The sequence below is a fragment of the Lissotriton vulgaris genome, chromosome 10 (assembly GCF_964263255.1).
Source record: "Lissotriton vulgaris chromosome 10, aLisVul1.2, whole genome shotgun sequence".
In the NCBI taxonomy this organism is placed as follows: Eukaryota; Metazoa; Chordata; class Amphibia; order Caudata; family Salamandridae; genus Lissotriton; species Lissotriton vulgaris.
In genome coordinates, this window is record NC_141698.1 from 823,746,558 (window position 1) to 823,770,074 (window position 23,517).

Consider the following 23,517-nt stretch of genomic DNA (forward strand, 5'->3'; position numbering starts at 1 on the left):
CCAATACATTTTTAGTAGCCTTCTTTTAAGGATGAAGGGGTTCCCAAGTAAAGGGACAGCAGAGGCCAAAATCCAATAAACTATATACAGCTTTGAAAATCCCAGAAAGCTCTGGTGAGTCCATGCAAATTCTTCAGGTAACAGGATATGAAATCCCTTTAGACCTCAAGATGGAATATTCCCGTTTAGATAAATGGGGGCACTATGGCTTTGGGGAAAAAAGTAACAATGTTTCTTTCTTTCAGAGACTTCCAGTCATGTGGTCAAGGTTTAGTTTGTGTTGCACAGCTGGAGTGAATGCCATCTTTCAAACTTGTTTTACATTCTGTGGCAAAGCTCATCTATAATAGCTATCTATAGTAAAAATATACAAGTATCTATAATACTCGGACGCTTTTTCTCATAGTTTCACTTGCAATAGTTGCCAGTTAACTTATACATTGTTTTCAAGGTTTGCAGAATTACCTATAATATACTTGTCATTAGACTGCCCATAGATCTGACTCTTGATCTGCAGATCAAAAAGGTCAGAATGTGACCCATATGAAGGAGGTGAGAGCAAGATCACCCCAGCAGTGAAACAACAGTCAGATGAGGCGAGTTCGTAATCTTTGCAGCTGGAAGACAAAATGTTCTCTGCTAGACTCAAAACAGAAATGCCGAAAGCAGCACATGCAGGGGACACAGAGGGACCACAGAGTTGCGGAAAAAGTAGAGCGCTGGTATTCACACTGCTGACAAGCCGCATGAGCTCTTGTGCATGGCTGCCTCCATCAGCAAAACTGCATGGAGTATCTGGCCTTAGGCGGTGAGGAGTGCTGCTTGGGCAGTCATAGGACCAGCCACAGCAGTTGCTTTCTATACAGGTGGTCAACTGTCCACAGGCTTTTCTTGCTTATGGTCAAATACCAGTTTTGGAAGTGTTTTTATGAAAGGGTTGCTTCCCTTAGTTGTTTACTTCCTTTCTCTGCTTTTAAAAGTAGTTGACCTTTAAAAGGCATGTTCACCTAGGTAATCCATTTCCCAACTAGCCCTCGTGCTGGGTTTACTTGTATTCGGAGTGATTGAAGTGGGTCTTCTTTTAATGTAGGAGCTGGCTTCTCATACTGTAGTGGTGTCCAGCGTAGGTCCAGGAAGATCGGATCTATGCCAAATTTTCGGATGTCCATAGGCTGCATGTAATCTAAATGGAACTTACTAACATAGTAATTGGCTATCCTGAAAAACAAGCATGGGTCTGGCCTTCATGAACGAACGCTGGATTCCGGTGTTATCCTGGGTGGTGTTACTGTGTGCAAAAAAGTGTCAGATCTTCTGTAGTATAAGACTACATGCCAGTTCCAAGGTAAAGGCGAGGTGGGTAATGTCTCAAGGAGTACTGTCTCTTCTCTTGCCGGCAACACATTACTGAAAACACATTGTCTTGCCCCGTTAATAAAGGTTTCCTGTTCTCACCTATTGTTAAAAAGTAAATGCCTTGAGGCAATATTGGTCACTTTAATCTTATTACTCCACTTAGCTTGTGTGGCTTCTATTTTCTGCCACACAAAATCCATTGTATTAAAGATATTTGTATGAAGATTTGGATTAGTAAGAAGTATTCAGGGAAAAGTTTGGAGAGCGAGCAGTGACAAAACCAGAAGAAAAATAAATGCTACAAGAGGGTTGTTTTGTTTTCTGAGAATTGCAGAGGACTTCTGGCAACAACAAATAGGCAGGCTCGGCATTCATTCCCAAGTTATCCAAAAAGAAACAATTTGGTTTGAGTGGTGGATTGATAACCTCTGAGGGTAGCTCTTATCACCAGACATAATAAATTCTTCGTAATTGAAGTGTGGATTCTATCACAGGTGAACTCTCATTGTGTCTGGCGATAATGGCTACCCCCAGAGGTTAGATCTTTGTGGCTGCAACCTGGCAACAGCATTATCACAAACGCTACAGTATTATAGCAGTGTGCACCACAATTTCTAGATTTAATTAATTCCTGTGGTCCAGTGCTTTTAGTCTACATAGGCATACCATCCTAAACATAAGCCCAGATCTGTCGTGTTTTATCAGAACTTCTTTCCAATTCAACAGTGTTCCTAGTACTTTAGGTGATATTGATGTTATATGCAGCTTCAGTACAGTATCACCTCAGCACAGCACCAACTCCACATCATTCAGCACCACCTGAGTACCAGCGCCGCGCCACCACCTCAGCATGACTTTGCACCACCACAGCATCACTCAGCACCTCTACATCACCACTCAGCACCACTGCAGCATCACTAAGCACCACCTCTGCATCAGCACAGAGCCACCTAAGCACCATTACAGCACCACCTCTGCATCAGCACAGCAGTATCTCAGCATCAGCACAGCACCACCCCCTCATCAGTGCACCACCAACTCCGCATCAGCAAAGCCCCACCTCATCACCAGCATCAGTGCAGCACCACCTCGGCACCAGCGCAGCACTACCTCAACAGCAGCACAGCACCATCTTAGCATCAGAACAGCACTACCTTCACTTCAGTGCACCACCACCAGCACAGCCTCAATTCAGCACCAGTGCAGCCTCACCTCAGCAGCAACTCATCACCAACGAAGCTCCACGTCAGCATCAGCGCAGCAACCCCACCTCAGCATCAGTGCAGCATCACCTCAGCATAGCACAAACCCAGCATCACTCAGCACCGCTTGAAAACCAGCTCAGCACAACCTGAGCACCAGCGCAGCACCACCAGCTCAACATGAATCTGCACCACCTCAGCACCAGCACAGCAGCACCTCAGCAGCAACTCTGCACCCACGCTCATCTCTTCAGCATTAGCACAGCATCACCTCAGGACCAGTGCAGCATCAACCCAGCACCAGTGTAGTACCAACTCAGCATCACTCAGCACCACCTGAGTACCCTCACAGCACCACCTATGCACCACCAAAGTATCACTTAGCACCACCTCAGTATCATTCAGCCCCACTGCAACAGCAGTCCAGCACCACCTCAGCATCAGTGCAGTGCTACCTCAGCATCAGCACTGTACCACCTGAGCATCAGCTCAGCAACACCTGAGCACAACCTCAGCATCAGCACAACACCACCTTCTCATCATTGCATCACCACAAGTGCAGCATCACCTCAGTGCCAACTCAGCACCAGCACAACACCACCTCAACACCAGCACAGCACACCTCAACATCAGCACAGCACCACATCAGTATCACTCAGTATCGCCTGAGCACCACCACAGTACGACCTCAGCATCAGCACAACACCATCTCAGCATCAACTCAGCACCACCTCCTCATCAGTGCACCACCACCAGTGCAGCAACAACTCCGCATCAGTGCAACATCACCTCAGCACCAGCACAGCATCACCTCAGCAGTAGTGTAGCTTCACCTCAACATCAGCACAGCACCACCTCAGCATCAGTACAGCACCACCTGCGCATCAGTGCACCATCACCAGTTCAGCCCTACCTCAGCACCATTGCAGCCTCTCCTCAGCACCAGCAGAGCCCCAACTTAGTATCAATACAGCACCAATACAGCACTACCACAGCATCACTCTGCACCACCTCATCATCACTCAGCACCACCTCTGTATCACTCAGCTTCACCTGAACACACCACAACACCACATCAACATTAGCACAGCACCATCTCAGCATCAACAGAGCACCACATCCTCATCAGTGCACCCCCACCAGTGTACCAACACCTCAGCACCACCTCAGCATCAGTGCAGCACCACCTCAAAATCAGCACAGCACCACCTCAAAATCAGCACAGCACCATCTCAGCATCAGAACAGCACCACCTCTGCATCAGTGTAACACCACCAGTGCAGCCACACCTTAGCACCAGCGCAGCCCCACCTCAGCAGCAATACAGCACCAACGCAGCACCACCTCAGCACAGCGCCGCCTCAGCAACATTCAGCACCACCTGAGGACCACTATAGCACCACCATCTAAGTGTGACTTAGCTGCACAGAATGACTCAACACCACAGTATTACTCAGCACCATCTCAGCATCACTCAGCACCACGTGAGTATCTTTCAGCATCACCTGAGTATCACCTCTGCACCAGCACACCACCACCTCAGCATCACTCAGCACCGCCCCAGTCTGCCCTCAGAGCCTGGCATCTGTTGATTCTCCCCTAGTGTCTTTCCGCTGATGTGTTGTACTTCAGGTACTATTTCCTAATCTCTACCCTCTGTTTGTTTTTGTGCCCCCCATAACAAAAAAACTATAATAAACAAGCATTAGAACAGGCAGGAAAAAGTTGCCAGCAACATGCTCTACAATACATCTTACAGACATTGGCAAAGCCAATTGCTCTGGCTAAACATTTATAAGGCCCCAGTGGCAAGACGTATTGGCTATGCCAATGCTTGTCTGTACAACATTCATTACAATGCTGGGTTTTTGAGTTCCACTAGTATCAAAAGAATAAAAGAAATAAACATACTAGCATATTTCTTTATATTACTCTGAGTAAGACAAGTCGCTACTGAGCTAACTTGCCTGATTAATTGATATTTTTTCTCTAATAGCTGTAACCCGACGTTGCAATGTTGCTTAAAATGTTGGACATTTTAGTTCACAGTTGACATGAACAAGCTAAAGGCACCATCCACTTGCAGTAAAAAGGTTTATGGATCCAGAGCACAAAACATTTACCTGCAGGTTTGAAGCCCAGACCCTTGTCTCTGGATGTCTTCATGATATGGAAATAAACAATGGTCATTGGGAGCTGAGCAGGGATCCAGTGTAGTGAAGGAAAGGCAAGGCACACCACACGGCAGCACAATGATTGTGACTCCAAGCTTTCCACGCATTGGCCTCTTCCCCTTGAATTTCTCCCCCTTCTGACTAATGATGGTCCTTGACTACACCATCAAGACCTGCCTGGTTTCTCTATATCCCCCATCTGCTTTCTCTAATCCTCTCCTTACCTTCTTGTAAAAGCATCAGGAGAACGCTATGCAGGTTTGCAAATAATCCTTATAGGCGCACATAATGCGCGTCCTGTTAATGCAGAGGAGGCCGACTCCATTATTTACTGGCCCCATCTGGGTTACTTGTCCAACAGAATCAAAGCGGGTTGGGAGCGTTTTACTTAGAAGCGTTGGCTGCTGAAAGGAGGTGAAATGCTTGGGTGAAATAATGGAGTATTAGTGTGAGGGGCATGTGCAGACTTCACGAATACTCCGGTAATTCCACATTTCTCTGTTTCTAGCTTAAATCAACCAATTGGAATTTGCAGCAGCCATGTAGGAAGACAACATTTCCACTAACTTTTTAGCTTTTAAAGTACCAACCCCAACAGAGTTTGACACCCCAACTCTTTTGCAATTTTATAAATAAGTGGCTCCAAAACCACTGAAAAGCTCACTTTCCACCGTGCCATTGTAATACAGACTCTGTTAACTTAATTATCAATACTCACACCCATAAGCATCCCTGACACTACAGAGATGGACTATGCTTAATTGTAACACAACCTGAAAGTTAACCACCATAAAATGTAAAATACCATGGCTATAGTGCTATGTATTTGTAAATATTACTATGTAAAGTGTTCTTACACCCATGGGGTTTAGTCCAAGCTATATAAAATTGCAAAATAAGGAAATGAACATGAATCTAGCTTATAATTCCACAGTGTTTCCCTCGTAGCAGCTGATGCCAGATATATTTGCCTTGTTCCACCAAGGTGGTAATGGCTGATTAGAGGAGTGTATGTGCCTAGAATACGTGAACTGCCTGGTGAGATCACTGACAGAGGGACATTTGTGGTGGTCACAATACACAACATTTTTGTGCAGTGTTTTAGTGGATCCTGCCTTGGTCTATGGGATGTTCTTAGCGATATGGACAATTATGCGGTTGAGAAGTCCTTTTGGCTGTAGTATAATATGCCACGCGTCAATGACCTGTTCACGTCTAAAAAGGGCTCTAATCCTTTCAGGACACTGTTCAATGTTAATCCCATCTGGTGTTTTCAGTGAAAAGAACTGGTTAACATTTGTATTATTGAACTGTTTATTCTTCACCCTGTCAATTGGCCCCCCGTTGCCTCTGTGATGTTTAAAGAGTATTGGCATCTTGTCTATACATGTTCTCTCCCCCGATTAGAAAGACACAATAAATTGGAGTCCACTCCGAAAGCATGGATAAAGAATCGCCCAGTCTCTTCATACTACTGTCTGGAATATAATTTAACAGCGACAAAAATGATCAGTGTAAAATACTTTAGGAACTTATTTTTCTGGCTAAAAACACCTTTTTAATGAAACGCAATTTAAAAGGTGAAATGTTTAATTAATAGCTAAAGCTCAAGGAGCCTTACATCTTAATGTTGAAAGACATTCTTTTTCTCTAAAATAACAAATTAAAGATTAATTCTCAAGAAACCCTAATTAAATCCATTGCTTCATAATGTGATAGTTGTCCTCAAGCATATGTCTCATTTTATTCCAAAAGCTGATGTATTTTTTCTTCGTGTCTGACACCTACATTCTCTATGAACTGAGAATAGCTATAGGAACCTGGAGGGCGGCAGTGTGAGAAAACCCATTGACATTTATAAAGTGCTCTATAGTCTTTTTTGTATTAGTTATCTACTTTTTATTTCCCTATACCTATTATGAATGCCTCATGATTTGATATTAGGTGCTCTATGAATATGGTTTGATATTTTAACCAAATTTTCTGACTATGCGAGTTTTGCAGAGGGAAAATCTGCCACAAATTTGCCACTTTTTGGTACACAGAAGGTGTGTATTTGTGTTGATTTTTAATTAGCTGCTAGAAATCCATGACAGTCCAGCTAGTACCTCCATGATGTTAAGTCGGGGTCACTCTGAATGTGGTGGTGTCATTCAAAGATTTCCATTTCACTGAGATAGTTTTCAAACATGGACATATTTGGCTGCACTTGGGACACATCAATGTAATATGGCTGGGGTACTTTGCGAGTTATGAATTACAAGAGACACCATCAATGGTAATGCGAGTAAATAAAATGGGAGAAAATGCCAACTGTAATGTGCAACAGAAAATGAAAAATATCCTATGGTCATCTACGAAATGGAGGTGTGCAGATGATGATCGTTGAAGGCAATGTTTCTTTTCTGTTATACATAAAGGACGCCATTTTTGTGTGGGCTATCTAATCAAGCGGAACACATGACCTCAGGGTGACTGGAGCGGTGAATCTATCGCCTAACATAATAGCTTTCCCATCCTATGTTCTTTTCCGTAGGAAATTACTGGAACGCGGCTTCTTTCAGTACGCCATCTTCCTATCTTCACTTCTCCACATTCCAAGGGGAGACCAGCGCGGACATCTCTTTTTACTTCAAGACCTCTGCCTCAGATGGAGTCTTCCTCGAGAACCTTGGCAACGCAGATTTCATTAAACTTGAGCTGAAGTGTAAGTTAGCGTCACCTGCTCTCATTTTCTACCATATAGTCATAATTCTCTTGTGTTCTCTTACCTCTTACTGAAAGAATAAGTCATCAACATGTATCCAAACCAATTATTCCAAGTGCCGTCACTCATCTGAAATGTTGTTAAAGTTCAGGCATGCTGTCAGCAGCAAAACAACTAAATGATATGGTAATAAAGGAGGATGCCTTAGATGTCACTATTGTGCATGCAATAACACATGAGTGATAGGCAACCTCCTACGTAACAATCACTCTCACAATTCAAAGAACGCGAGAAACTACGACTGCCTTAAGGCATTAAGCAGATATGTATTAAGCACCTGCCTACAACTGTGAGTTCTTGAGGGGTCACCGCCTACAGTTTTATGTCAGAATATTGTCCACAAAGTATTGTGCTAAAAAATGTATTTTACAAAGAATATTGACAACACATTATCATGATGGTAAGTGGATATAGGTAAACATAGATTTATTATTCTTAACTCAACATCTACATACAATAAACTCATATAATCTTGGTAGATATAGGTGGAGTAAAAGATAGCATGCCTATAAATACTTACATCAACATATATGCATAATATTTTGTAATTGATATTCTTGAAATTATATTTTGTAGTACAGTGTTTAGGGCTCAGTAGTCTGGTCATATATCTCTACAAGTGCTTACTACCAAGACAGGTGCCTCCTTGCAAGAGTGTCTGAGATGTGACCTGGAGAGCATTACCTCTCTGTCTGGGCACCACATATGGGCCTCACCACATAGGTCCTCCTTATGCACACTCGGTCACCAAAGGTAGCGCAACCAGGGGCAGGGATTCACACATGGACCTGACGATAATGTTCAAAGCAGTTCCACATTGCACCATGAAAGCAAGCACAGCAGGGGAGCCTGACATTCTTCCTGGATTTGGCAAAGGAAAGGTTCCGCACAGAGATTTAATACCATTTGAAATCAAACAGTGCAAGTTACAAAGCATTTGGAGAGACATTGGAGAGATTGGTGAAATCCTACAAAAATGTAATTTCGCCCTTTCTTCTCCGGGTCCCTTCAATCACTACATATTTCTGTTTAAATCTTTAACCTCTAAGCTTTTCAGCTAATGCCAAATGAGATATTTTGATTTTTATCTGGATCCCACCTCACACTCCATGACTAAATCACAGAACTCATTACATCTCTTTCCAGACAGCAGCATGTTCTACTTAAGCTCACACCAATTGCTCACATAGAATATTTCATAGTTTGTGCTCCAGACCATTGCGCTTTCACATCCAGATGGGTGGAGTACCTAATTAAGTAGATTTATAAAGGCATATTAGTAGGCACTTGAAATCACCCTCAATACTGTTTGCCTCACATTTAAGGCTCTTAGGGGCATATTACCAAGCAATAGCAATAATTATCGCTATTGCTTGGTTAGAGACAAAAATTTACCGCTGAGCTGCAGCGATTTTTATCGCAGATAAACCTTGGTATTACCAAGGTTTATCGCAAATGCGATAAAATCGGCCGCAATGCATGAATATCGCTGAAAAGTCAGCGATATTCATGCATTACCGAGCTAATGCTCTTAGCCATGTTATCCACCTCCCATTGGATAACATGGCTAAGAACTGTTCAGGGCAGGTGTTACCTTTTGGAGATATTCGTGCTTAGCGCGAATATCTCCAAAAGTTGGTAATAGGAGATAGCGATGTTAGCGACTGTTTCCAGTCGCTAACATCTTGGCACGCCCACTTTGCATGTCATTAGTGATAAATATCACTGACATGCAAAGTGGGGCCCAAGAAGGTTGCTATCTCCTACTAGCTGTCGCTAACTGGTGTTAGCGACAGCTAGGTAATAGGGAGATAATTTTATCTCCGCTTTCTTGGCTTTTAAAGCCAAAAAAGCAGAGATAAACCCCCTTGATAATATGCCCCTAATTTCTTTCATCTGGTCTGTTTCCATACCAAGTTTCCGGTGGACCACATTCAATATTTAACAAGTTATGACTTAACACATACTGAGCAAAAAGAATAAATAAAATAAAGCTTTGAGAACTATGCTTGAGGGCATTTAGGGTATATTGGCTGTTACATCAAGCAGCACAACGCAGCCAAGGTTGATGTGCTGCATTGCATGAAATGGAGAGAGAAGGTTAGTGCGCTATCTAGAAAGATATTGCACTATTGCTTTCTTCATGGACATTGGCGCACCCATTTGCACCATAGTGCAAAGGTTTGTGCATAAGTCTAGCTTAGATTTTTTTTATTGGAAGGGTACAAAACACTATACATAAACTACTTTAAAACTATTCCCACTTTGTATGTGTGTTGTACTATACAGTACACTGGCAAACATGGAAATATTGGAGAAAAAAATGTTTTTCCTTCTTTGCTCTTGCCTTGAAGAGCATGTTTTTTAGCACAAAGCCCAGTCTACTGTTGTTAGGGTTTGCCTAAAAAACCACGAGAGTCAGAGTAGGAAGGCAAATGCCAAATCCACTGTTTGCATCAATTGCCATCACATTTGGTGACTTTGCACTGGTGCAATGTGTTGATACAACTGACACTACAGGTTAACTTCCCCACTCACGCTCGTCTTTTACAAGGCAATCTACAGACACCACTTCTAGATTCACCTAACTTTTTTGTGACATGTCCATGGCTTCATATTTTTTAATTTCTCATTTTAATGTAACTATTTTACCTAAAGCACTCTGAATCTCATTTTGTCAAGGCTTACTGATGGAAATGGCGTTTCTGGTTGGCTAGGGTATGCATCTAAGCCAGACAGAACCCACCAATCTAGTCAGAGCAAGGGAGTTACACAACTAAGATAACCCCTCCTCACCCCCTTGGTAGCTTGGCAGAGCAGTCAGACTTATCCCAGAGTCAATATGTAAAGCATTTGCTCAATACACTCACAGAACAGTGACACACTAGGCACACAACAAAAAGAGACACCACACAAGGTTATATAAAATTATCCTTTGTATTATTAATAAAACTTATTAGACTACAATCAAATAAATTACTGTGCCACTAGTCACTTTTCTTGATGTCACATAGATTACACAATCACTTTGCCATTCGGGCAATTGTCATAACAGTACAAGTAGAGCACTCAAGTGAAGATCCTATAAGCTACACATATTATCAGGGCCACTCCATCACTGTGCATATAATGTACATCCACAGAGAACACTTGTTACCCTGTCACTGCAAGGTACGAATGACATATCCTCATGGACACAAACATGCAGCATGTAGTGGAAGATGGATTGTCATTACCATCCATTCCTGAGCATGTAAATCACCCCCAACAACCTGTATAATTACGGCAGGACATACAATGCAGCAGACAACTGTAAACATGGGGATCGCCACATATTACTATTGTCACCTTTGGCCCAGCACTCCTGGGCCCCTATTACAGTTTTACGGTAATTTCCTGGCCACTATGTAATGGATGAGGTGCAGCTCACCTACTCTGGAGAATACAGCACTTTCAGAAAGTTCCTTATCTCACAAAGTGGGGACCTGCATATTGCAGCATTTAGGCAAAAATTCCCCAAGGTAAGCCACATTGCGAGGGAGTGACGCACATACCAATTAGGCAACACAACCACGCTGGGTCCCCTGCATATCTCCAGCACCTCAAAATATGCCCCTTGTTGGCAGAGAGACGTCGCCGGGTCCCAAGCAGGTAAAATCAGCTCCAGGCAGCTATCAACGACCGCGCGGTGTAGCTGCCACTTAGGCCGGAAACCCAGCCCCACTCCACAAGCCTCGGACTGGATTTGCCATGCCTGGGCCACCATACCTGTATGATTAAGGAAGGTGGGGAAGTCAGATGGTCCTGACGGACTGCAACGGTGGTGCTTGGAGCCCTCCCTGGGTCTCAGTGGATGGAAGGGGGCGGAGCACCAACACCACATTAGAAGCCCTCAGAGGTTCTCCTTTGAGAAGGACACAATGCTCTCCATGTCTCACTGCTCATCAGCCTAGTCATCCTGGAAATGCATCTGCTGGACTACGAGGGCAGACTGCCCACGTCGGGCCAGTCCTCCTACTGCCGGAAGGTGGTGCTGATGTTACTGGTGACTCTGTGGCATCTTCAACACCAAGCCTGCCACCACTGCCATACTTCTTCCCGCCGCATCATTGCAGGAGAAAATGAAACAGAAATCTACACGCTCGTGGCCACGAGTACCCGCTCACTTGCGCTGCTCCTGGCACCAAATAGCTCAAGGGAAAGGCAGTCTCCAGACCCTGAACAGCGTTCCACTCGTGCTCTAAAATAACAGGGTGGGCAACGCAGAACTCACCATACACAGCTTCAATCACACAGGGCCTGCCAGAATGCCCTGGGAAGTCACTGGGTACCCCGCGCAGGGAGCAGGGTCAGGCCAACACACTGGGTCCTCCCAAACGGGGAACATCACTTACAACGCATTTTTTACAACGCACTACCATTACATCGCAACCATTACAACGCAAACCATTACAACGCATTGCGCTGGGGGGCGCTCTAGGATAGGGAATATATTTAATTTACTATCCAACACCTTCCCTGCTATCCACGGGGACTGGAGTTGGAATAGTAAATTAAATAATTCACTATCCAGCGCCTAAAAGCATTATGCATTGTAATGGACTGCGTGGTAAAAACCGCGTTGTAAAAGGCATGCGGTGTAAAAGCATGCGTTGTAGTGACACCAATCCTTTCAAACAAAGGCAGTTCTTTCAGCAGACCAGCAAAACAAGGCAAAGTTCCTGTGGCTGTTTCATGGTAGCACAGCAATCCTCTGGGACAGCATACAGAACCAGCAGTTTCTGGTTCCAAGTCCACACAGTGTTCAGATTCATGGTGTCACAGCCCCAGTACATATAGTCATCAAGTCTTTGTTCGGGGGGGGGCACTTCAAACACTGTTTAGAAGTGCACAACACCCCATTCACATTTCAAGCCGTGGCCCAAGACACACTAGAGGGGGAGCGGAGATAGCATTGTAAAAGGTAGGCACAGTCCTATTCAGGTGAGGGTGAAACTCCTCCCACCACTCCAAATGCAAGCCAGGCCTATTCAGGTGGAAAGGAAACTCCTTCTGCTGATCTAAATTCAGCCAAGGTCTATTCAGCCTAGCGCTGAGTCACCCAGGAAAGGCAGGACACACCTCAACCCCCTTGTGACTGTCTAGAGTGAATGCACATCCCTTCTCTCCAGTCAGTCAAAACCAGATGGTGAATACACACGCAGGCAAGGCACAAAGACACATAAGCACACAGAAATGCCCACTTCTAAAAGTGGAATTTCTAAAATAGTATTGACAAATCCACTTTCACCAAAAAGCATGACTTATCACTATTATTCCAAACATACCAAACATGGCCACTCTATCCCTCTCAAATCAGAAATTACCACTGAAGCACATACCAGGGAATCCCCAATGCAAACCTATGAAAGGGCGGCATCACAGTAGTGAGAAACCAAATAGTCTGTTTGTCTCTACCAGGACATGCCACACAGTTAAGGCACATGTCCTAAATTTTACCTATGCAGCACCATCCTGCCAATAGGGCTATCTAGGGAACACCTTAGGGCTGACTTATACGTACTAAAAGGGGAGTTTCAGAAGTGCCAATCAATTTGCATGCCACGTCACTGAGGCAGTAAACGGGCGCGCTGGCCCTGCAGTGGCAGAGGCCTGAGAGCAGTTTGAAAGGCTACTTCTGTGATTGGTGTAAGAAGCACTGCAAGCCCACTAGTAACATTTAATTTACAGGCCTGGGTATATGGGATACCACTGTACAAGTGAATTACAGGTAAATTAAATATGCCAAAGAAGTGTAGGCCAATATTACCAAGTTTACAAGAAAGAACACATCAACTTTAGCACTGAATAGCAGTGATAAAGTGCCAAGAGTCATAAAACCTACAAAAAGAGGTCAGACAAAATACAGGAAGATGGCAAAAATTTCTAGGATGAAACTGCAAAAAGAGCAAAGTCCAAAACTTACCCTAAATACAGTTACATATTAATAAATCTTTGATTTATAGTTTCATGGTATAGGAAACAGGTTTATTAGTTAGGGTGTATTCCTGTCCACCACAAGTAATACATTCATGATCTTGTTAGGTCCAGTCAAAAGTTTCAGTAGTTTAAACTTAAGCTCAATTACTGGTAGCTATGCTACAGAACAAACAGGCTTAACTTAGTGGACATTTGTAAAGTATTTAGAAGTACTAAAACAATTAAAAGGTCAAAAATACAGCACGATAATTTATTTATAAAAAGAGTGAGAAATCTAATAAGAAAAATGACACTAAAACAACAAAATTCCAATAAGGAGATCAGAATATAACTTTTTTAAGGATTTAAGTAGAAAAAGTGCCAAGTTAAAGTACAACACCAATGATAGTTTATAGTAGCAGTAGGCCAAGACCAAGGTGCAATTTCAACAAGTCAGATATACCAAGTGGATGGTTCTAGTGAAAGCCTGGAAGTCAAAAAGTTGGAAAACGTTTCTAAATCCTACTGGTCTGGCAGAGTTTTAAAAAGTTTCCAAACTTTTATCTGGTGCCCATACAGCCACAGGAGAACACTTCTAGGGTTCCGGGACCTCAGTTGAGGCATTTAGAGACTGGTAAGGTGTTGGGCAGAGGCCAACAGCAGAATCCTGCCTAGATCCAGTTGCTACTGGTCTGCTAAGCATTTTAGGAATAACGCCTCTTGCAGCTCGATATTCCCTGTAGCAACACGAAAAATCAGGTAATTGACCCTTGGAATCCACTTTATTGTCCTGGGTACAATAAGAAGCTGGTCCAACTCTTCAGGACTACTCACAGTACTCAAACAGCAGATGCAGCCCTTCTTCTGTTGTTCCATAGGTCAAGAAGTGTTCTGTGGAATGCTGAGGGTTCTGCTTTGTAGAGTTCACCATCATGTGGATGGAGGACTCCCTAAGACACTCCTGGTCCATTTCTGACCAAAGGGATAAATGTACCAAGGCCCTGCCCTACCCACATTTGTAGTAGTCACTGTTTGCTTCACTGTGAACAGTCCCACATTGCAAAGTGTTAGGGCAAATCTATGATGGCCGGAGACTTCAGCCGCACTAAACTTGGACTCTGAAGGCTGGAGGTGTGTTGGGGAATGGACTATGGAAAACACTGGTGTCCACCCACAACTAACACTAAAATACATTTTGAAGCAGGCCATGCACCCACAGCTAACAAGGAGACAGGAATCTGGTAAGACAAACGTAGGAGCCTCCAGCCCTGAACAGGGGATGCACAAGATTGTCTTGACATCCTGATTGCTCCCTTTGAAGAGGTAGACGTTTTACATGGGCCTCAGACAGACCAGTTATGCAGGATTTGACACTCCAACCTTCTGTTGTGCATAAAAGAGCCATTCTTGCCCTTTCAGGACGAACTGTCAATCAATCACAGTGGCCTATTGTGTAGCTCCTATTTGGGATTTCATACCTCATTCACACATTACTCAAGTCAGGTACAGGCTGAGTGAAGCTGGAGTGCTATTGCAAATTATCCTTCTGTGACTTCAGGCAGGGAAAAGTAACTTTTTAAAAGTTACTTTTCCTTAATATTTTCAAGTTTGACTATTGAATTGGAGTTTTAATAACTATAAAAATTGCTGTGTGATAATTTTTCTAGCTGATCCCATTCCCAAGCTACAGTATTAACATTTTAATCTGTACTCTGCTTTTCTACATCCAACAACATTACCTGACACAATGAAAATACCTTTTAGCACCTTATACCTGTAGGAACATGGCAACATAAATATTTTATATTTTCCACTTTTGAATGCCATGCACTCTACTTTGTGAGTTTCAAGGCCAACATAGAGGTGACTTACTAATATTTAAAAGGAAGGTTTATACCTGCCAAGTGGCTATTTTAACAGGTTGCACTGACGGTTTTACACTGCAGAAGCCAGTCTACAGTGGTAAGCTTGAAGCCATGCTTTCCTTGTCACACTAGTAAATGGTACGCTAATGCTGCAGTCCACAGGTGCCATAGGTGCAGCTTCTACACCATATGCTTTGGTCTTCTATGATAGTTAAATACGCCATTCAGTGATCAGCTGATTTCCACATGTGTGTTGGTTCAAAGTTCATATACTGGGCACTAGACAGATTTCCCCTGTATGGAGAGTCTAAACCTCAGCAATCAAATTTAGCAAAAAGGGCGTGACCATGTAAAAAGGTGCATTTTCCCACTTATGAGTGCTGTTCAAGATTAGCCATCCCAAGACGGAGGTTTAATGTAAGTGTGCAAATACCAATTCAATATACATTTCTAGCAGTAATTATTTAGCTTGAAAACCTTTACTTTTCCCATCTTTCATAATAGCGCATAGTTTTGTATGCTTACAAATCGTATAGCGTGATGTTCATTGTTTTATTCTGCTTTCAGCTGCTACCGAGGTATCTTTCTCATTTGATGTTGGGAATGGACCTGTTGAGGTCATTGTCAGGTCGCCAACTCCTCTTAATGATGACCAGTGGCATTTTGTTAAAGCCGAGAGAAATATTAAGGAGGCCACTCTGCAAGTAGACCAGCTTCCCCCTGAAGTCCGTAAGGCGCCAACTCAGGGCCACACACGACTGGAACTTTACAGCCAGCTGTATGTTGGTGAGTATCACTGCATACATAACTTTATATTCTTAATTTGTCATGTCAATCCTTGCTAGCCTTGTGCTTTACTAAACATAGGAGTGTACCTTGATCTACCGTGATTCTGCCTCAGGCCAAAACTTCATGCATTTTTTTTAACAGAGAATTCCTCTTTCTGCCAATGGGGATCTGTTAAATAAAATAGGACTTTCCCCTCTAGTATAAGTGCCCAGGTTAGTCATGATTCTTGTGCCAGCAACTATTTGAACAGAGATCGCAATTACAAGTGTGGTAGAGTTCACATGCAGTAATTACCTGGTGTCTTAAGGTCCACCACAGGGCAGGTTTCTGCACACCTGACATGTCAAAATTTATCAGGGAAGAAGGGCCCAATAATTACCAGGATATTCGGGTGTTGCTGCAGAATGTATTAGCATCCTCTTGTTACGCCCGACGTTTTCGGCCAAACTTGAAATAAGTGCTGTTTATCTCGCCCCAAAATTTCAGAACCTCAGATTTTAATGTGTGTGATAAATATAGTACACCCAACTCGGTTTTCCTAATAGAAGATTATGTCTTATTTTCTGAGCTAAATAAAATTTTCTCTGATATATATGGCTAGAGAGGGAGTGCGCACTTACTGTCGAGCAAAAACCGACAGTTCAGGAACTGAAACTAGATAAGCAAGAAAGAAGCACTATGTAGTATGCGGAATTGTCGACTTTGTGATTGGCGAAAGGGAGGGGGATGCAAGAGTCGTCCTTCAAGAACAGAGTTAAACTTTGTTAGCAGAACATTATAGTGTCAGGTGCTTTTGCTGGTGGAGCTCCCAGAAAAAGATAATCTAAACCAAAATCATCGAAGACCGCATCGGCGCGCGTGCGTTTTCAGTATCTGCTCACAGCCGTCACAGCAGCACAGTGACACGAATCCCTCAGGACCCAATTACACTGATTTATTACTGAGAACACAGTGTCTGATGTGAAGTTTAATCAAGCACAAGCTTAGTTTGCCCAACAGAGTTAAAAAGAATTGAAGTTTCCTCTTCTCTATGCCAAATTACTTTTGAAAACAGATACTCGCCAAGAACAAATTTATATTTTAAATCCATCCATCCAAATATGCATGTGTATGTGAACAGCTGTCGATTCTACTATGTCATGTCGTATAGCTCCTTCAGCAGTTTCTCTCCCTTATTTCACCAAACTGCACTCGGCATTCTGAGAAGTGAAATTTTGGTTTCGCCATTACTAAGGGAGACAGAAAAATCAAGGCATGCAAAATGTGCTTAAGTCAAAACATTAGGACTTGCTGTCATAGAAACACCGGCCACCTATGCAGGTGTGCATGTGTGCCCTTATGTCTGTCTGTGAATTGTTTTATGGTATGTGATTTTCTTTAATAGGTAGCATAGAGTGTATTGGCATAGAGTGCAGTGGTGCAGAATGAAGTACTTCAGAGTGGCATAGAGTACAGTGGTGTACAGTGGATGTGTGCAGGATAGATTAGTGTGGCCTACACTGGAGTGGTGTAGAGTGGAGTGGTGAAGAGTGCAGTTGTTTAGAGTAGAGTGGCAAATAGTGCATTAGCATAGAGTAGAGTGACACAGGGTAGAATAGAAAGGCATAGAGTGCAATGGCGTAGAGTGCAGTGACATAGAGTGCAGTGGCATAAAGTGAAGTGGTGCAGAATGTAGTGGGAATAGAGTGGTGTAAAGTGGAGTGGTGCAGAGTACAGTGTAGTGGGATGGAGTGGAGCAGAGTAAAGTGGAGTGGTGTAGAGTGGAGTATTTATGGTGTGGTAGCACGCTGCCGTTACAGATAACACATTTTGATTGAAATGACCATTACATTTGCTCAAATATACAGTTTTACCAGTACAACTCTATAGTGCATAGACAAAAATGTGTGGAAGTTGCCTCATCTAGTGTATTGATGTCTTATTATCATATTAAAGTATTTGTTTCCAATACAAATCTGCTTCATTTTTATTCCTGATTCTGATTTTTTCTGAAATACATACACAGTTCATTTAAATGGTGTCCTGAGCTAGAAAAAAAAAACTTCCTTCCCCAGTATCCTTTTTAAAAAAAAAATATTTTTTAGTGAATTTTTTTCCCATTTTACAGCAAGCAGGACAGATTACACAAATGGCTAAAACATTCCAAGAGCAAAAATATAGTAAGAGAGACGAACCATAACAGGTCAAGACATGTGGTCTGGCTCTGAAACGTTCTCTAATGATAAGACTGCAAAAAAAAAATAAAAAAAAAATAAAGGGAGTTCAAATATTTTTACATTGAGTTGGAGTTTATCCTCAGTAACAGCAAACAAGCCAGAAGGGAGAAGAATATATCCTAAGTAATCAGACATCAGCACAGTAGCCAAGAACAGGATCAGTCCAGTTCCCCTTGAATCCAGTGCTGGATCGGTGCCCAGAGCTTCCTGCCTAGGGCTCTTTCCTCCGACCCTTTGTTCTATAAATAGCCATTTCCATATGATACATGGCTAACAAACGAGCACTCCAAGTAAAGAAGGAAGGAGATTCCGGACTGATCCATTCCTGTGTAATGCAAGCACGCATAAGTGCCATGGATATAAAAAGTACATTTCTTTTCCCCTCTGATAGCGGTCCTGAGGATAGTCCAATTATGCCTAATTCATCTGTCAGAATGACTGGAAAACCAAACAGAAGTGATATAAAAGATTGGATTGTAGAGATAAATAAAGTTAATTGAGGACAAGGAAAAAACATATGTACTGAATCGGCAGCAAACAAACCACACCTGCTACCTGCACCTTGTCGCACCCCATTTAGCAATTTCCGATGGCTTATAATATAAATCAAATAAAGCCATGTAATGTTGTGAGTGTGATCTGTCGGTTATCAAAATAGTGTTAGCCAAAGCAATAGATTCCTCCATCAGAATGTTATCAATACCCAACTTCGCCGCCCATCTCCCTTGATGAACCGCTATATCATCTGGACATGATGAGAATAGTAGGTTATAATAGAACCATATTCTCCTTTTGCTATACATATTATCAATAAGAGGGATCCTCTGTATCCCAGACTTTTCCTGAGAGCGTAGAGCATTAAAAAAGCTATGTATATGCAGATAGTTGTAATAATCAGTACTTGTAAGATTATGTTTAACCAACAGATCTGGGAAGGGTATAAGATGATCGTTTTGCCATAAATTGCCCACACAATAAATACCAGAGTTCCGCTATCTAAAAATAGTGGATGATGTAAGAGGTGTATATAATGACATTTTTTTAATCCCTAAGTGGCGCCTAATCTGGTTCCAAACCATAAACGCTGCTTTCAGAATCTTAAACTTAGTTTTTTTAAAGTAACTAGGCTCGACATTTTTTAAAAGGCAGCCACGGGACTCCACTCCCAATGCGAATTCGTATATTGATGGTGAATGGCTCACTGGAATTCGGGCCTTTACACCGATTATCAAAGGGGTAATACACTGTAAAACTGAAGCAAAGTAATAAAACAGAAAGTATGGAATACCCCACCCACCTCTTTCCTTTGGAAGAATCATCTTCTTATGTGCTCTACGCTGGCGCTTATACCCCCAGATGAACCTGGCTGACATCCTTTCTAATTGCTTGAAACAGCTAAAAGGAAATTCAAGAGGGATTGTTCTGAACATATATAGACATTTCGGGAGTATAAGCATTTTTAAGACGTTATTTCGACCGTATAAAGATAGGTGAAGGTGGTCAATACGTTCCAATGAAGAATTAGCTTTTTTAAAAACTGTATTAAAATTAATTTCTTGAATTGCAGACACTGGAGTTGTAATTATAATACCCGAATATGTCGCTACTGACTGTATGAGGGGGTGCTGACGAGTATATAGAATTTGAGTTTTAGCCAAATGTAATTTATAGCCCGAAAAGGCACCGAATTGAGTCGCAAGCTGTTCTATCTTTGTTAGTGCCTTTGCAATATCAGTAGTGGTCACCACAATGTCATCTGCATAAGCGAGAGCTCTATAGTTGGTATTTGCAACATGCACAGGGACTATATCTTCCGCTTGGTTCAGTTTATTCAAGAAAATGTCGATATATAGGGCAAACAGAAGTGGTGATGACGGACAGCCCTGGCGTGTACCGTGATAGATGGAAAACGGAGCAGATTTTTTTGCTCCAATTTTAATGCAGGAAGTTGGTGAATCATACAATGCTTTTAATGCAGTGATCATCCGAGGACCAAAGCCTTTCAATGAAAGGAGATCCTAGAGGTACGGCCAAGCCACCTTGTCGAATGCCTTCTCGGCATCCAACAGGGTGATCCCAAGTGCCGTATTAGTCCCCTGGGCCCAATCCATTAGAGCGATCACCCGCCGAACATGGTCCGCGGTATCGCGATTAGGGATGAAACCGTGTTGCCAGTGTGAGACCACAGTAGATATTATACTGGAAAGACGAGAAGCTAAAATTTTAGAGAAGATCTTGCTGTCAGCATTAATTAGAGAAATCGGCCTGTAAGAGGCAGGACTGAGAGTGGATTTATCCTTTTTATTAAGGAAGGCCATTATTATCGATTGTCTCCACAAAGTTGGAGCCGTCCCTTTCTGAGCTTCCAAAAACGTAGACAGCAGATCTTGTTTTAGAGCCTGACGAAAAACTCTGTAAAACTCCAACGGTATGTCGTCCGGACCCATAGCTTTGCCAACAGTGAGAGAAAGTATGGCCAACTCTATTTCCTCCAATGTAATATTGGCCTCCAATAATGCTGCTTGAGCGGAAGTTAATCTACTAATAATATCAGGAGAAATGAAATCTAAAATTGATTCATCAGAATACAACAATATATCCTTATCATACAGTTTAGTATAAAAGTGACGAAAAACCTCCAGGATTTCGTCAGGCTGATGATAAATTTGACCCATCTCATCCTGGATCCTATTGATAGAATTAAGTACCTCTTTTTGCCTGATTTTTTTTGGACAAGATCCGGCCAGAATTTTCCCCCACTTCGTATATTTGTGAGCGCGAAATTGCCACCTGTTCTGCAAGCTTAGCCGCAAAGATCTCGTACAGCTTAGATTTATGTATATCAAGGGTAGCTTTAATATGTTCAATATCTTGAGAGGAGTTAATGGCAGTAACTAATTTAGCTTCCCAGTCCAGCACTGCCTTATAATAGATGGATAATGTATTTCGGGCCTTTCTTTGCCTATTTATCGAGAAAGACAATGTCTCTCCACGCACCTCGGCTTTAAAAGAGTCCCAAACATTTTGAATAGAGGCAGACCCTCGATTAAAATAAAAAAAATTCCCCAATCCATTTATCCATATGTTCTATATATAATGGGTCCGCTAAGAGTTTCGGTTCAAAAGACTATGATATCGGATCTAATGTCAATCCTGAGTCTGTTTTAATCTCTATCAGAATTGGATTGTGGTCTGAGATTATTTGAGGGAATATCTCGTAGCCAATATTACTTAAAAGACCAGAGGTTACAAAAAAATAGTCCAGACGGACAAATTTTTGATGCGGTGCAGAAAAAAATGTAAAACCGGGCATAGAATAGTTCTTAGCAAATCCAACATATACCTCTTAATGCTTTATAAGTCTTTTTTGAAGCCCTTGATAAGTCAGGTCAGAGTGGATGTCGAAAGCTCCTTCAAGGTGAATGTTAAAATCTCCACACATTATTAAGGGGGAAGGCCAACCAGCTAATTCTAAGCTTAGAAAGTTTAAAATGTCAGGGTCGTCCATATTTGAAGCATAGATCATGCAGATAGTCCAAATTTTAACCTCTATACTAATTTCTAATATGATCCATCTACCATAGGAGTCCACTTTACTACGTTTGAGACATCCCAGGCCACTTTTCATTAGAATGGCGACCCCTTTTGTAGTAGTACCTTGACACGTATTATTTGTGCACAAATCCCCCTTTTTTCCTTGTTATTCAAGCCACAGATGTTCCAGGAGCAAATCCTCAATTTACCCATAAAGAAATTTTAATAAAGAAACCAAATAGTCGGTAAGAACAACACATTTAGCTACATAATCCTCCGCAAATCCTGTCCCAAGAAATGTACTACAACACCATTTGGCGCCTATGTCTCTCTTAAACAAAAAAATTCTGTCCTTGTTTGCCCCACCCTTGTGCCACCCCATCCACCCTCTGGTGCCCACCCTCCCCCCCAGCACCCCCACCCAGGACCCCACCCAAATGAGGCAAAGGGACTGGATAGTCTCTAGAATTGATGGTCTGAGAAGCATAGTGCACCTCGCAATTCGCTTCCCATCAAATTAACTAACCATCCCGCATAACAAATAACATCAGTATTTACTTTAGATGACCCACAAAAGAAAAAGATAGCTAGCTCAGAGTGCAGAGAAACCCTCTAAGAAAAATAGTGAGATACATAAGTATCTACCATACATCAATAAACATTGCATGGACCAAAAAATATGATTAGAAGGATGCTAATAAGTCCTTTGCTGCAATCTCGGAGGTTAGAAAATATGTCCTTTCTTTAAAAATTACTTTCAACTTTGAAGGATTAAGGAGGAAAGCTTGGGCCCCTTTCGCTTAAAAGGCAGGGATGAGTTGACGAAATTGCCAACGTTGTTGGACTGTAGCATGGCAGTAGTCCGGACAGACGAAGAATTCCAAACCTTTCCCCTTGCGCTTCCGATCCGACCTAGCCAAGTCGTAAAGAGCCTCACGAGCCAGGAAATTATTTAAGCAAATCAATATGGCTCTGGGTTTTGTAATAGAGGCCGTTCTGCTATTCTTTTGTTGAAAGGGGAATCTATGAGCTCGTTGGAGCTCCGAGTCCCACTGCCACTGGGATAATTCCGGAAAGACCTCCTTGAAGAGCTCAGCAACAAATTGCCTGACATTTCCCCCCTCACTCGCCTCAGGAAAACCCAAAATTCGTAGTTTGTTCCGCCTTGATCAGTTCTCCAAATCAACCAGTTTCCAGTTGACATCGTCCCTTAGTGTTTCCAGAGAGGAGATTTGAGACTTCTGTTGAGTCATAACATTTTCGATCGCCGATATCCTTCCTTCTGCCTCCACGACTCTGGCTGACATCTCATTGCAAGTCTTAACCACTTGCCTCATGTTATTTTGAAGCCTACGTACTGCTCCTTGCATACGTGACTTCTCAGACTTTGTTTCTTCCCGATGCTGGAGCATAACCTGATAGAGTGTACCTAGTGTAATCTCAGGAGTCTGAGGCATGTCTTCTATGGAAGTCTCAGAACCAGTGGTTAGTACAGGTGAAGCTTGAGAGCCACCGGTGGCTGATATGATATCACCGGGTCTACCCGACTCCAGCGGGACCTTGCGTACAGTATTGTCTTCACCCCCCATTCCAATCTAGAAGTGGGGGATATTCCAGTGTTGCCATCCTCTTCAACGACTGAATTCTGAGCATCTA

General features: G+C 42.6%; 1 protein-coding gene across 1 annotated transcript in view; it reads left to right on the plus strand.

Annotated features, from left to right (window-relative positions):
- CNTNAP2 (contactin associated protein 2) overlaps positions 1-23,517 on the plus strand; it is a 2,542,823-nt gene that overhangs the window by 2,370,409 nt on the left and 148,897 nt on the right. Inside the window, exons 16-17 of the mRNA XM_086939829.1 lie at positions 7,269-7,439; positions 15,890-16,108. Of these exons, the coding sequence (XP_086795955.1) occupies positions 7,269-7,439; positions 15,890-16,108 (390 nt within the window). The remainder of the gene's footprint in view (positions 1-7,268; positions 7,440-15,889; positions 16,109-23,517) is intronic.